This window comes from Ranitomeya imitator, chromosome 6 (genome assembly GCF_032444005.1).
Source record: "Ranitomeya imitator isolate aRanImi1 chromosome 6, aRanImi1.pri, whole genome shotgun sequence".
In the NCBI taxonomy this organism is placed as follows: Eukaryota; Metazoa; Chordata; class Amphibia; order Anura; family Dendrobatidae; genus Ranitomeya; species Ranitomeya imitator.
The window spans coordinates 483,414,567-483,429,485 of NC_091287.1; the positions used below are offsets into that span (position 1 = coordinate 483,414,567).

The following is a 14,919-nucleotide window of genomic DNA, read 5'->3' on the forward strand; positions in this document are numbered from 1 at the left end:
CCCAAGTATAAAGAATGGGTTGTTGTGCAGATTTCTTGTTTAATGAGCATCCAAGTGGTTCTTGCCCTGGAAGGTGTAGGAAACGGAGATCTTTGCTGAGAAATCCATTTAGCACTGACTAATGCCATTTTTTTTTAATTCCCTTTGCACACTACTAGTGACCGTACCGGTAGGAGTTTGCACAAAGGCCAAACACCGATACACACAGCATCTGCCATGACCTGCAGGTCCGGTCTATGGCCCGATGAAGGTGCTGCATCTCACAAATGCCACAAATGACACTGAAGCTTTCTTACATTCATCACTACAAAGCTGAGGTCATATAGTCAGTCCTATGGTGAAAGCACCGCAACCCTTCTCATGTACAGCACCATGGAATCAATGGTGCTATATAAATAAATAATAATAATAACCCTACATCAGGATATAGGGGGGGTCCAAGCCTGACGGGGCACACAAGATCTTTATCCTGCGCTCCCTCCAATCTGCCCTGCTTACACTGGATTTCTATTCTGATCTACTGTAGGAAGCGCAGACGTGGAGGAAACTTTCTGTATTAAAAATAATAAAACCGTAGCACGACTTAAAATGAGGAAAGTTTTCTGCCGTGTTTTTTTTTATTTTTTATAAATTTTGTTTCAAACACAAGAATGATCATTGAAATCCCGAAACAAACTACGGCATTCAAACCCTTCTCAAAATAACTTTATCCAGCAAAGTAAAAAACTAAAAGGGATTTTTCATCATCACAAATGTGGGAATGGACTTTTACTTTTCAACAGATTAAAAAAAGAAAGAAAAAAAAAAGACTCATGTCGCTTAGACAGATCTAAGGTAAAACAGACATATAAAGTAATCGAACCAAAGCAGCCAAGGTTATTAAAAATCAACACAAAGTATGTACAAAAGGAACAAAATAAATATCTTCACCGTACAGTAACAGAACAGACACAGAAATCCTATTTTATTATCAAAGTCTGATGAAATGAGCTGGCGGACAACGAGCCGATCGCCGTCATCCACTCACGGATGGTAGACGGCATGCTGGAGTCTGGTCGGGGGATGGGTGTTCTCTAGGCAAGCCGGCACAGAGGGGTCCGTGGCATGTTGGAGGCTGGAGACCTGGGAACAGCACATTACATGGTAGATGAGAAATAAGGAGAACTGCATAAGAAGAACGGCACTAAGCTTTACCATCTAAGCAGGATGTTCTCTGCACCAGACCCCACATGTGATAAGACATCTTTATCTACTGCTAACCTTTAAAAGCGGGATGTTTAACATGCAGGACATTTTTAGTCTAAACATATGAAGAGTTAAAAGCTCCCACCTCGTCTCAACTCAGGGATCACTGGATTACCTCAGATCTTTGGGGATCCCAGGCAGCTCCTTCTGTAAGCCAACCTCTGAAAGTGCAGACCATGGGGCGCCGTATAGACCACTGGTCGCAGCTTGGAGCACCGTGTAGACCACTGAGCGTCACTTGGGGGCCATGCAGACCACTGGGCGTCACTTGGGGGCCATGCAGACCACTGGGCGCAGCTTGTTGACTTCCTGCTTTATAGAGAGCCTGTCAGCATGATTTAGCAGTGTAAAGTAAAGGCATGGCCATAATGGCGCTGTTATACAGACTAATTTCATACCTTTAAGCTATGTTCCGATCATGACTTAATCGTAACAAAAAAATCTGCAACATCTAAATGTATAAGGGTAGGTTTCCACAGTCAGTAAACGCTGCAGGTTTGACGTGACGTTCATCCGCAGCAGCCAGATGTTACAGCATAGTGGATGGGATTTGCAGAAATCCGATCTCCACTATGCGTGCAGACTAGTGATGATCGAATATATCCGTTACTAGAGATTTCCCGAGCACGCTCGGGTGTCCTCCGAGTATTTTTTCAGTGCTCGGAGTTTTAATTTTTTAGCGCCGCAGCTGAATGATTTACACCTGTTAGCCAGCATAAGTACATGTGGGGGTTGCCCGGTTGCTAGGGAATCCCCACATGTACTTATGCTGGCAAACAGATGTAAATCATTCAGCTGCGGCAATAAAAACTAAATTTAAGAGCACTAAAAAAATACTCGGATGACATCCGAGCGTGCTCGAGAAATCTAGAGTAACGAGTATATTCGCTAATCACTAGTGCAGAAGCCTCCGGCGGCCCTGCATAAAGAGACATGCGGCCAGTGTTTCCAGACCGCAGCATGTCTATTTATCTTGTGGAGACGCTCAGTCTCCGCAGGACAAATATCACAAGTCCAATGTATAGGATGCGGTGATTCCACACAGTTTAATGATCACATGCGGAATCATGCGTTCAAAAGCCGGCAGCACTTTGGACGGAGCGGACGTGTGCTGTATCCAAAGCGCTGCCGGTTTCTGCCAGTGGAAACATACACTAAAATAGTGAAAACACAGACAGCCGTCAGTCACTGATAGGAACGCCCACTGGACCAAAATGTTGGAACGAGCAGACACGTAAAATGATTAAGACACAGGTTCAATGGAATCAATCTACTCAGAATCTCCTCCTCTACAACATGGTGCCTGCAGATTCATCTGCATTTTCATGGTAACAAGTTTTAAAGTTTATTTACAAAATTCTGAGCATGCTAAATTTTACAATTCTGGCCACGGTCACCTTGAGGTTATCACTCTGGAACGTATCCCAAAGATTCGGAGACTGTTTTTTCGTGACATATTGTACTTCATGATAGTGGTAAAAATTCTTCGATATGACTTGTGTTTATTTTTGGAAAAATAGAAATTTGGTAAAACTTAATTTTTATGCCCTTAAATCAGAGTCATGTCACACAAAATAGTTAATAAATAAAATTTTCCACATATCTACTTTACATCAGCAAAATTTTTGGGAAAAAAAAAAAAAAATTATATATTTATATATTGTTAGGACGCTATAAAAGGGTTAAAAGTTAACCAGCGATTTCTTATTTTTCCAACAACATTTACATAACCATTTTTTTTAAGGGACCACCTCACATTTCAAGTGACTGAGGGATCTAGATGACAGAAAACACCCAAAAGTGACACCATTCTAAAAACTACACCCCTCAAGGTGCGCAAAACCACATTCAAGAAGATTATTAATAGTGTCGAGCCCCAGTGTTCGAGTTTGGTTCGGTTCTTCAAATTGGGGCGTGTTCGACGATTGTACGCATAGAAAACGCATAGAAAACACCTTAAAAGGTGTCCAAAAGCTGACAAACTGCTCAGAAGACACAAACAAGCACATGGAAAAGTCACAAGTACATATAGTCATGCAAAAAAAAAAAAAAGAGGTGGAGGAGTAAAAGGAGGAGGAGACACAGATATAGGCATGTCATGCCCTTCTAAAAATCAAGAAAGGCTGGAGTAAAAATCTACCAACACCCAGACGTCGTGACAAAAATTTTTTAAAAAGAAATATCTTTAGGTAGAATGGTAGCGGGCTTTATTTTTATTTTTTTTAACCCCTTCAAGTCGCGGCCCTTTTTCGTTTTTGCGTTTTCATTTTTCACTTCCCTCCTTCCCAGAGCCATAACTTTTTTATTTTTCCGTCAATATGGTCATGTGAGGGCTTTTTTTTTTGCGGGACGAGTTGTACTTTTGAACAACACCATTGGTTTTACCATGTCTTTTACTAGAAACCGGGAAAAAAAATAGTCCAAGTGCGGTGAAATTGCAAAAAAAAGTGCAATCCCACACTTGTTTTTTGCTTGGTTTTTTTGCTAGGTTCATTAAATTCTAAAACTAACCTACCATTGTGATTCTCTAGGTCATTACGAGTTCATAGACATCTAACATGTCTAGGTTATTTTTTATCCAAGTGGTGAAAAAAAATTCAAAACTTTGCTTAAAAAAAAAAAGTGCCATTTTCCGATACCCGAAGCGTCTCCATTTTTCGTGATCTGGGGTCGGGTGAGGGCTTATTTTTTGCGTGCCGAGCTGACGTTTTTAATGATACCATTTCGGTGCAGATACGTTCTTTTGATCGCCCATTATTGCATTTTAATGCAATGTCACGGCGACCAAAAAAACGTAATTCTGGCGCTTCAGATTTTTTTCTCGCTACGCTGTTTAGCGATCAGGTGAATGCTTTTTTTTTTTTTATTGATAGACCGGGCGATTCTGAACGCGGCGATACCAAATATGTGTAGGTTTTTTTTTTTTTTTATTTAGGATGGGGCGAAAGGGGAGAGATTTAAACTTTTATATTTTTTATATTTTTTTCATTTTTTTTTTTTTTTTTAATTTTTTTTAGTTGTGCCATTCTTCAATAGCCTCCATGGGAGGCTAGAAGCTGGCATAGCCTAATTGGCTCTGCTACATAGCAGTGATCATCAGATCGCTGCTATGTAGCTGAAATGCAGGTGTGCTGTGAGCGCCGACCACAGGGGGGCGCTCACAGCAGGCCGGCATCAGTAACCATAGAGGTCTCAAGGACCTCTATGGTTACCTTCCTGATGCATCGCCGACCCCCGATCATGTGACGGGGGTCCGCGATGACATCATTTCTGTCTGCGTTTGACAGCGGCATTTAACAGGTTAATAGCGGCGGGTGAATAGCGATTTCACCCGCCGCTATTGCGCGCACATGTCAGCTGTACAAAACAGCTGACATGTCGCGACTTTGATGTGGGCTCACCGCCGGAGCCTGCATCAAAGGGGGTGACACGGCATGTGCAGTACTAGTACGGCGCATGTCGTGAAGGGGTTAAATCAAATAGATTTTTATTAAAATTAACATTACATTTTACATGTGACATCCTTGTTTACATTTCAAATTTTTAACAGTGTCAAACCCCATTATCCCCAACTTATCCCCCCCCTTCCAGTAGACAGCTCACATCTTTTATTACCGCTTTCTCAAGCGAGACATAATATATCTTATCACAATTAAGACAGCATATATAGTATTTCTTCCATCCACAGGCCCTCAACCTCCTTGCCCCCTTTACCCAGCTTCAGCCCATTTCAAGCCACAAAGACCACAGTTTGTCAAACATTTCCCCTTTCCCTCTTTTCTTATAGACCCCTTTTTCCAATGCCAGACCCTGCTTCACATATTGAAGGTATTCGCCTCTTGTGGGCGGTTCCTCCTTTATCCAATTTCTCACTATTACCTTTTGGGCCATATACAACAATCTGGCAAATGCCATCTTCAGGGTGTTGTCCACTAAGATCTCATATACATAACCCAACAAACACCACCGGTTCCCTTGGTATCGAGCATCTATACGCTCCTTCAACACAACTCAGAACCACCAACCAAAAAGCAGCCAATCTCGGACATGTTCACATCATGTGAAATATTCTGGCATTTTCATTCTTACACCTCGGGCATTCAGAATTAGCTTGCAACTCTGCTCTATGCAATACTTCCGGAGATTTGTACACTATGTGTATTATATAAAGCTGCGACAGCCTATACGGTTCACTCAGTGACAGCCTTGGAACCCAATCCAGCACAGACTCCCACGTTATATCCTCCAGGGGGCCAGCTCCCTTTCCCACCTAATTCTCGCATTTATCAGGAATCCCAATAGGTACGTATGTAGCAAATCTTTATATAAAGTGTAAATGACCCCCCTCCCATTCAGAACACTTTCCTTAGAAGACGTAGTGGTACCCCCGTTGGGATTTGTGCCAAAAAAGGAACCCAATGCATTCAGACTAATCCATTTGTCATATCCAAGGGGCAGGTCAGTAAACGACAACATCGACGCGGAACCAAGTACAGTACGATATACTGTACCTACTTTGACGAGGCAATCAGGCGGCTCAAGAAGTTGGGAAGGTGCACCCTAATGGCCAAAACAGACATTAAGGGGGCGTTCCGGTTACTACCTGTGCCTCCGAATTGTGTTCACCTATTGGGCTGCTTCTGTGAAGGAGCATACTACATAGATCGCTGTTTGGCCATGGGGTGCTCCATATCCTGCTCACTATTTGAGGTGTTTAGTTGCTTCCTCGAATGGGTCGTCATGGACGTTTCTAAGGGGGAACATATTATCCATTTCCTTGACGACTTCTTATGCCTGGGCCCAAAAGATTCGCCACAGTGTGAATATACGCGGTAGTCCACCTGTGAGGAGAGAGCTGGAGGGAGAGCGGACACCCCAGAGCCAAGGGGTTAGATTGAGAAAGGAAGAAGGCGGTGTAGCTTGCTTCATGGGTGGGGTATTCTGCTGAGTAGCACCACTTAAGTGGCATCAATTTTGCCAGAGTTTCTTAAAATAGTTGGTGAGGTGATTTTCTAAAAATCATCAAGCTTTTAGTCTCCCCAGGATGACACAGGGGTAGAAAAGACCTTGCGGATCCAAAATTTGTTCATCTTGATGAACGTTAGTCTGTCTACATTGTCAGTGGACAGCCGTGTGCGCTTATCTGTCAGCACACCACCAGCAGCGTTCAGAGAGAACGCTAGCTGTGGGGCACGACAAGATCTCCAAGGCGTGAGTGGCGAGCTCAGGCCATTTTTCCAGACTGGAAGCCCAAAATGAGCAACGGTCCAGTTTCACAGTCATGGCATCGATGCTAACTTGGAGATACTCTTGTACCATCCTCTCTAGGTATTGGCTGTGCGTCAGACTTCTTGTCTCCTGTGGCCTTGCAAAGGATGGTCTAAAAAAATTCTTGAAAGGATTGGAAAAAATTGCTGTTACCACCAGATACGATGTTACTGTTAAGCTACATGCACACATTCAGGATTTCTTGCAGAAATTTCCTGAGCAAAACAGGACATTTTCTGCAAGAAATCCGCATGCGTTTTTCTCACGTTTTACCGAGTTTTTGGTGCGTTTTTTTTTTTTGCGGAGGTCCCCAATGCAATAATATAGTGGGAAATCCGCTAAAAATCCGCAAAATTATTGAACATGCTGCGGTTTTTACCGCGATGCGTTTTTTTCATGTGCACAAAAGTTGCGGAATGCATTCTAAATGATGGGATGCATGATGTATGCGTTTTTTTCGCGAAAAAACGTGAAAAATCTTCAACGTGTGCACACAGCCTTACGGTTTGAGTGATGACTCGACAGTCCCACGGTTGGCAAGTTAGAACTCAGATTCACTACGTGCTCCACTGGTGTTTTGTAGAAAAGCAGATGTAAGATTCTGTAACAGTCTCTGCTGATACTCCTGCATGCGTGAATCCTTTTCTATGGCAGGAATTATTTCGCCAAATTTACTTTTGTACCAGGGATCCAAGAGTGTGGCAACCCAGTAGTCGGCATTACTTCGGATTCTGACAATCCGAGGGTCATGTTGCAGGTAGTGCAGCAAAAAGGCACTCATGTGTCTTGCGCATCCAGGAGGACCAAGTCATTGTTGTCTTGGTGGCGGCGAGGTGAGAATCATGCTTCCTTCCTCTGCCCTCTCCCCCCAACCTCACACAACAGGAATTTGATCAAGGTCTCCCTCATCTGATGAGTCTTCCATGCCCAGCGCCAGTTCGTCCTCCACTTCTTCCTCGCCTCCTGCACTTTCCTCAACAGTTTGGCTGCTACCATGCGCCCTCCGTAATCCCTCTCCCCACCCTACCAATGCAAGCCGCATTGGTGCTGCCGACCGTCTGGACCTTGGAGATATTATCCCTTCCGCATAAGACTCTCCTCTTCCTCCTCCTCCTCTTCTTGTTCCACCACCTGACTCCGAATACTGTTTAAGGTGTGCTCCAGCATGTAAATGACCGGAATAGTCATGCTGATAATGGCATAGACAGCACTAAACCTCTTCGTCGCTATTTCAAAACTATGCAGAAGGGTGCATAGGTCCCTGATCTGAGATCACTCCTGCAGCGTGATTTGCCCCACCTCTGGATCTCGTTGGCGCAGGCTATAAGTCATAACGTATTCCACAGGGCTCGTCGGTGCTGCCAGTGTCGCTGCAACATATGCAGAGTTGAATTCCACCGTGTGGGCACATCGCATTTCAGCCGGTGAACTGGCAGGCCCAACGACTTCTGTAGAGATGTAAGTCATTGAGCTGTGGGATGCGAACGGCGGAAGTGAGCACACAGCAACCATGCCCTCTGCAGAAGCCCATCTAGTCCAGGATAGTTAGATAAAAATTGCTGGACAACCAGGTTCAAAACGTGAGCCATACAAGGCACGTGTGTGACATTGCCCTGGCGAAGGGCCGCACCCAGGTTTACAGTATTGTCGCACACGGCCTTCCCTGGCTGCAGGTTCAGTGGATACTACCATTGATGGAACTCTGTCTCCAGAGCTGACCAGAACTCCTCAGCTGTGTGACTCACATTTCCCAGACATTTCAAGGTAAACATCGCCTGATGCCGTTGAGCCCTGGTAACAGCATAGTGAGGAGGTGTGCAGGATTCCTTCTGCGCAGTTAGAACGCGGGTGGCATTACCAGACAGGCTTTGGGTGCAGGTGGAGGACAAAGGCAGAAGCAGAGGAGGAACTTCTAGATACAGAGGATGGACGAGCAACTCGTGGGGACGGCAAGACTTGGACAGCAGCCCCTTCTCCTGACAGCAGCATTTCTGTAGCCAACAGCTTGCAGATGGTGAAATTCAACCTCTTAGCTTCGTCATGGCTAGGAGGAAATGGTCTTTTACTTGTACATATCTGAGGGACCGAGGGCTGGCTGCCGTGCTTAGACGGGATTGAGTAGGGTGTCCGCGGCAAACTGCTGGACTGTGAGGAAGGTGCAGGCGGAGATATTATGTTGCCTTGATCAAAATGTGGTCTCGATGTCGGAGAGCACTCAACACCAGTAGGTGTTTCCACTTGCAAATGTCCTGACGACCTGCCAATCACACTGGCTGTTGCGGGTAAAGAGGTGGGAGGTCTGCGTCCAAAACCATGTGCAACTGCTGTCCCCACAGTCACAGAGGATGAAGAGGCCGCGGATGCACTTAATGGGGCAGACAGTGGTTGGCCCGGCCCACTAGACCGCATTGCAGCACAGTGAGCTTCCCACTGCAACTTATGCCTCATATCCATGTGACGGTTCATGCATGAAGTACTCAAACTATTCATTTTCTGGCCTCTACTGAGATTTTGGTGACAAATCTTACAGACAACATGAGTTGGGTCATCCTTTGCAATCTCAAAAAATGCCCAGGCTATGCAAAGCTTAGCGCCCATGTGACCTCAAGAGCCACCACGACTTGTGCTCAGAGGCACAGATGTGGTTGAGGATGCAGTTACTGACGTGCTTCCAGTACTCCGTCTCTGTCCAGAAGGCGCAACCTAACCTCATCGTCACTAGAATCCTCCTCCACCTCCTCTGCTGACCTCATGGACTAGCGGACCATGGGTTGACAGTAAGTGGGGTTTCCAACCTCTTCCTGCCCTGACCGAAAAGTCAAGTTTTCGTTCTAATCAGGTATCTCAGTCTCATCATCTTCCTCATTGTCTCAGTTTGGGACCGAGGGTCTACATTATGCTCAGAACCTTCTTCATCTGGGCCTGGATCCGACTCAAAGGGATTCTGGGCATCAGTGCAGATCATTTCCTCATCTGGATTCACAGAAGCTCTGGAACAGACTTTTGATTCCCAGGCTATAGTATGAGTAAACAGCTCTGCAGACTCAACCATCTGTGTTACCCCATACTCAGACGGATGGCTGGAGACTTGGGAGCTGTGAGGAAGCAAGTGCGATTGGGGTGACACCTCGGAGGACTGGAGTATTTGTGATGTTGAAGTTGAGGTCGAGGACAGCCCACTTGAACGAGCACTTGATATCCGTTCAAGCACAGGCTGTTTTTGTGCCTCATCTGGAATTTTTGGCGATGCTTGTAGCGATGGTTGTAAGAAAGGGATCATATCAGATTGTCCACGAAAAGAAGTAGACATCTTACTTTGGCTCGAAGACAGTCTTTCTTCTGCAGATGTTACCGTTGCTTTACCACCTACCCCACGGACACAACCTTTTTTTCCCCTTTCCAACACGCCTATTCCCCTTTCCACCAGCAGCAAGCCTTTTACCACTCATTTTGGTGCTTTACTAATTGGCAACTCTATCTGTAGTTGTTGGCACAAAAAAAGATGGATGGAAACCGAGCAGAGCTGAGTGGCCAAACTGTGCTCCTAGGCCCAAAACGATTTACTGGGTTAGATGCAGTACAAGTCTGGATACACAGGCGGTGTAGTTAGCTTCACAGGCGGGCTACTCCGAGGACATGCAGACACTGCTACTAAGCCCAAAAGATTTACTTGGTTAGATGCAGTAAAAATTTTGATACTCAGGCGGTGTAGTTAGCTTCACAGGCGGGCTACTCAGATGACTACCAGACAATGCTACTAGCCCAAAAGGATTGGCTGAGCTAGATGACACCAAGTGCTGTGACAAACACTTGCACAGCACTGGCACAGACCTGCCTGGCAAAAAGTGCTATGAACTGCTGTTGAAAGATAGGAGACAAAAAAAGCGCAAATAGGGTCTTATCCCCAGGATTGTTCTTAATCAATTGTGAGAGAACTGCTCACCTGGTAGTACACAGTACAAGCGTATAGTTGTCAGCTGCTGCAGATCCACAGGTCGGCGTTGCGACCTCTCAGAACCGTTATAATAAATGAAATGTGGATTACATCTGCGCTGCTGCGACAAATAATAGATCCAGATATACTGTTAGGGTGTTCGGGTGGTTTATTCAACGCGTTTCGAAGCTCAAAGGCAGTGGTCCCCAACTCCAGGCCTCGAGGGCCGCCAACAGTGCAGGTTTTCAGGATTTCCTTAGTATTGCACAGGAGTTGGAATCATCACCTGTGCAGATGATCACATTATCACCGATGCAATACTAAGGAAATCCTGAAAACCTGCACTGTTGGCGGCCCTCGAGGCCTGGAGTTGGGGACCCCTGCTCAAAGGCTTCTTCTTCAGGAAGTTTCCACACAAAGATATCTGCTGTAACCTGAAAAAGGCTGATATTACAACTAGTCCCGACTCCCTAACCCATCTCACAGAAAATTCGCTCCCAAAAAAGACTTAGTCTGTGTAGCGCCCACAGGTATTGAAGCCCTTCCAAAACCACCTCCTTGGCAATCCAATTTAAATAGGGACGAAAATATGGCCTTATAAGATCTTCAAACCTTTACAGATGTAGTATATAAACCAGCAGACAAAGGGGGTAATTTGGTAATCTGGCCAGTGGATCAATATGAAAAACAGGCCTACAAGATGTTACATGTTCCAGGGTGTTATAAAAAACCTGACTCATAACTCTCTACCGGCACACCAAATGGAATTACTGAACATTCTTGAAAGAGCCTTAGATGAAGGCATCATTACTAAAAAAAATTGGTAGATTATATCCGCAACCTCCATCCAAAATTACCAACCATGTACCTCATACCCAAGTTGCACAAAAACGCATTAGACCCCCCCTGGAAGGCCTATCATTTCAGGAAATGGAAGCCTGTGGGAAGTTATTTCAAATTTCATAGACCATTATTTAAAACCTTTAGTAGGCACATTGCCCTCATATATACAGGACACTACCTTTGCTTTTCAACAATTAAATCACATATGTTTGGACAAACACATGGTCATGGTTGCAGCAGATGTAGAAGCCCTGTATACATCTATTAGACATGAAGACGGTCTGAGGGCAGTAGCCTGGTACTTGCATACCAGTAACTTAGACCCCTCTTTAATTGATTTTATTTTGACACTCCTTGCGTTTATACTTGAGCACAACATCTTTACATTCAACAAGGATGTATATTTGCAAACACAAGGTACAGCTATGGGGGCTTCATGTGCCCCCTCATATGCTAACCTTTTCCTTGGGGCCTGGGAAAGGGACATCTTCCAGGACGACACTTTCAGTGAAATCAAGTGGGTACAGGGGTGGATGCGGTACATTGACGATGTGTGGTTTATATGGGAAGGCTCTGAGGACAACCTACACATCTTGATGGATAAATTGAATAACAATACTCTCAACATCAAACTGACGTATAAATTTGGTAGAAACTTGGATTTCTTGGACCTTAGAATAGATGTGTCCCACGAAGGGGAGGTTCATACGGATTTATATAGAAAACCAACAGCTACCAATTCCTTGCTGCATGCTAAATCCTCACACTTACCATCAACTATAAAAGGTATTCCTACGGGCCAATTTTTGAGGGTAAAAAGGATCTGCTCAAATAATAGCTCCTTTGAAAATCAGGCAGCAGATCTGGCACAAAGTTTTAGGAGTAGGAGTAGAGGCTACAGCAAGTGCTGTATCAAACGTGGGTACAAGCGAGCAAAAAAGTTTAAAGGGAACAACTGGTATATCCGTCTCCGAAAATTTCCACACAATCGGATGGACTGTAGGCTGTGTCCACCAGGTCTTGGTTTTAAGGTTCTTATTATGGTTTTTAATTGTTTTTACATTTTTCTCCCCCCCTTTACTTATCTGGGTGCTATGTACTAACTTATGATTCTCTTTGTTAATTCATTTAGCGGACATCTCATGCGAGTGTGGCGTTTTCCCTGTTCTGCTGACGTTTATTTTGTGGCGGTCCTCCATTGGGACGTTATCTTGGATTTTCTGGACTAGTTCTGGAATTTACTGTGACGTTATGAAGGTTTTGATTGCAGCAGTCTTCATATTGTGGTGCACATATTAATATTATATAATATTATTATTGTATTATTCCTATATTATTCATTCTTTCCCTCCCCCCTTCCGCTCCCCTCCCTATATATTTTTATATATGTTTTATATATGTTTTATATATGTTGCACTTTATGCACATGATATTTGTAGCCTTTAAAATGATAATCCCTAATTTATTGTATTTCATGCAAGCAATGTCTTTTTATCATGCTTATTTTATTATGATTATTATTGTCACTTTTAATCTTGTAGGGTTATCCCTAGTACACACAATTCATATATTTTTCACTGGCCTGAGGGCCTAATTTTTAAATAATTTTTTAAATATATATTTATATTTACTACCATACTCACCCATCACTTTTTCCCCATTCACTTCACTTAAAACAGGTTCCTTTTTATTTGCACCGGGTCCCCCTTTTTTTCAATCTGGCAGCATTTCTATTTTTATTAAATATTATCATATTGTTATTATCTTTACTCTGCCGAGCACCTGCCCTAAACTCGGTAGTCTATTGTTTGTTTCCAGCCTGGGTGGCTCATGCGCCTTATTTGGCACCCTTTTTTCTTGTGTACCGCCCTTCTGTGCTCTAGCAAGTCTCTTGCCTTTGTCCGCTCTCCCTAAGTCCTTGCGAATGCGCCGAGTCACCCTCCCCTGACTTCCGGAAGCGCTCCTCACGTGACCGCAGTGCGTTCCACTGCGTGTCACTTGAGCGCTGTCTCGGAAGTCCCTTTAGCAGGGAGGATGCTCTTCCGGCTTCATGCGCAATCACGGTCGCTCGGACAGCTGACACTACCATACGCCACCAGCCCCACTTAGCTTCTGGCACTCAGGTATTTACCATATACCCCTTGCACCTTAACTCCCTCACGCCCCCTTGGAAGAAGCAATTATTGCGAAACGGCGCTCGTCTGGCGTGGGGCAGGACGCTTCACCTTTCTCTGACCTGCACCACCAGGCAGCAACTATACACCCTGAGCAGGTAACAATTTCATACCATAGTACTTTACAGTGACTGAGGGCTTTATGTATATAATAGATGGTGGCCCGATTCTAGCGCATCGGGTATTCTAGAATATGCATGTCCACGTAGTATATTGCCCAGTCACGTAGTATATTGCCCAGCCACGTAGTATATTGCCCAGTCACGTAGTATATTGCCCAGTCACGTAGTATATTGCTCAGCCACGTAGTATATTGCTCAACCACGTAGTATATTGCCCAGCCACGTAGTATATTGCCCAGCCACGTAGTATATTGCCCAGCCACGTAGTATATTGCCCAGCCACGTAGTATATTGCCCAGCCACGTAGTATATAGCAGAACCATGTAGCATATTGCCCAGTTACGGAGTATATTGTCCAGCCACATAGTATATTGCCCAGCACAGAGCCACGTAGTATAGAGACGTAAAAAAATAAAATAAACATATACTCACCTTCCAAAAGCCCGTTGGAAGTCATGCTATACTTACCATCCGCCGCCTTTGCCGCTCCTCGCCACGCTCCCGAGACCGCTCCATTGCAAGCGGCAAGGTCCTTGTCGTGCAGGACCTGCCGTGACGTCGTGGTCACATGACCGTGTAGCGGTCACATGACCGTGACGTCACGGCAGGTCCTTTTCGCGCAGGTGCACAGGACTTGTGATGACGTCGCGGTCACATGACCGTGACGTCATGGCAGGTCCTTCTGCCACACCATCCGTGCGACCGGAACGTGCCGGTTGCATCGCGAGGAGCGGGAAAGGCGGCGTAGGTGAGTATATAATCATTTTTTATTTTTTTTTTTTATTTTTAACATTCAATGTTTTTACTATTGGCGCTGCATAGGCTGCGTCAATAGTAAAAAACTTGGTCACACAGGGTTAATAGCAGCGGTAACGGACTGCATTACACCGCTGCATAACGCGGTCCGTTACTGCTGCCATTAACCCTGTGTGAGGGCAGACTGGAGGGGTGTATGCGGGTGCCGGGCAGTGAGTGCAGGGAGTAAGGAGCGGCCATTTTCTTCCGGACTGTGCGCGTCGCTGATTGGTCGCGGCAGCCATGACAGGCAGCTGCCGCGACCAATCAGCGAACGAATAACCGTTACAGACAGACAGAAGGACAGACGGAAGTACCCCTTAGACAATTATATAGTAACATAGTAACATAGTTAGTAAGGCCGAAAAAAGACATTTGTCCATCCAGTTCAGCCTATATTCCATCATAATAAATCCCCAGATTTACGTCCTTCTACAGAACCTAATAATTGTATGATACAATACTGTTCTGCTCCAGGAAGACATCCAGGCCTCTCTTGAACCCCTCGACTGAGTTCGCCATCACCACCTCCTCAGGC

General features: G+C 44.9%; 1 protein-coding gene across 2 annotated transcripts in view; it reads right to left on the reverse strand.

Moving 5' to 3' along the window:
- Nucleotides 1-585: 585 nt before the first annotated feature.
- The window catches only part of C6H8orf88 (chromosome 6 C8orf88 homolog), a 56,165-nt gene continuing 41,831 nt past the window's right edge, over nucleotides 586-14,919 (reverse strand). The window contains exons 5-6 of one of the 2 annotated variants that reach the window (XM_069731592.1): nucleotides 1,361-1,570; nucleotides 586-1,122 (exon numbers count right to left, since the gene is read on the reverse strand). In XM_069731592.1, the coding sequence (XP_069587693.1) occupies nucleotides 1,024-1,122; nucleotides 1,361-1,570 (309 nt within the window). In that variant the 3' untranslated portion in view covers nucleotides 586-1,023. The remainder of the gene's footprint in view (nucleotides 1,123-1,360; nucleotides 1,571-14,919) is intronic. The other variant, XM_069731593.1, reaches the window with a different exon arrangement.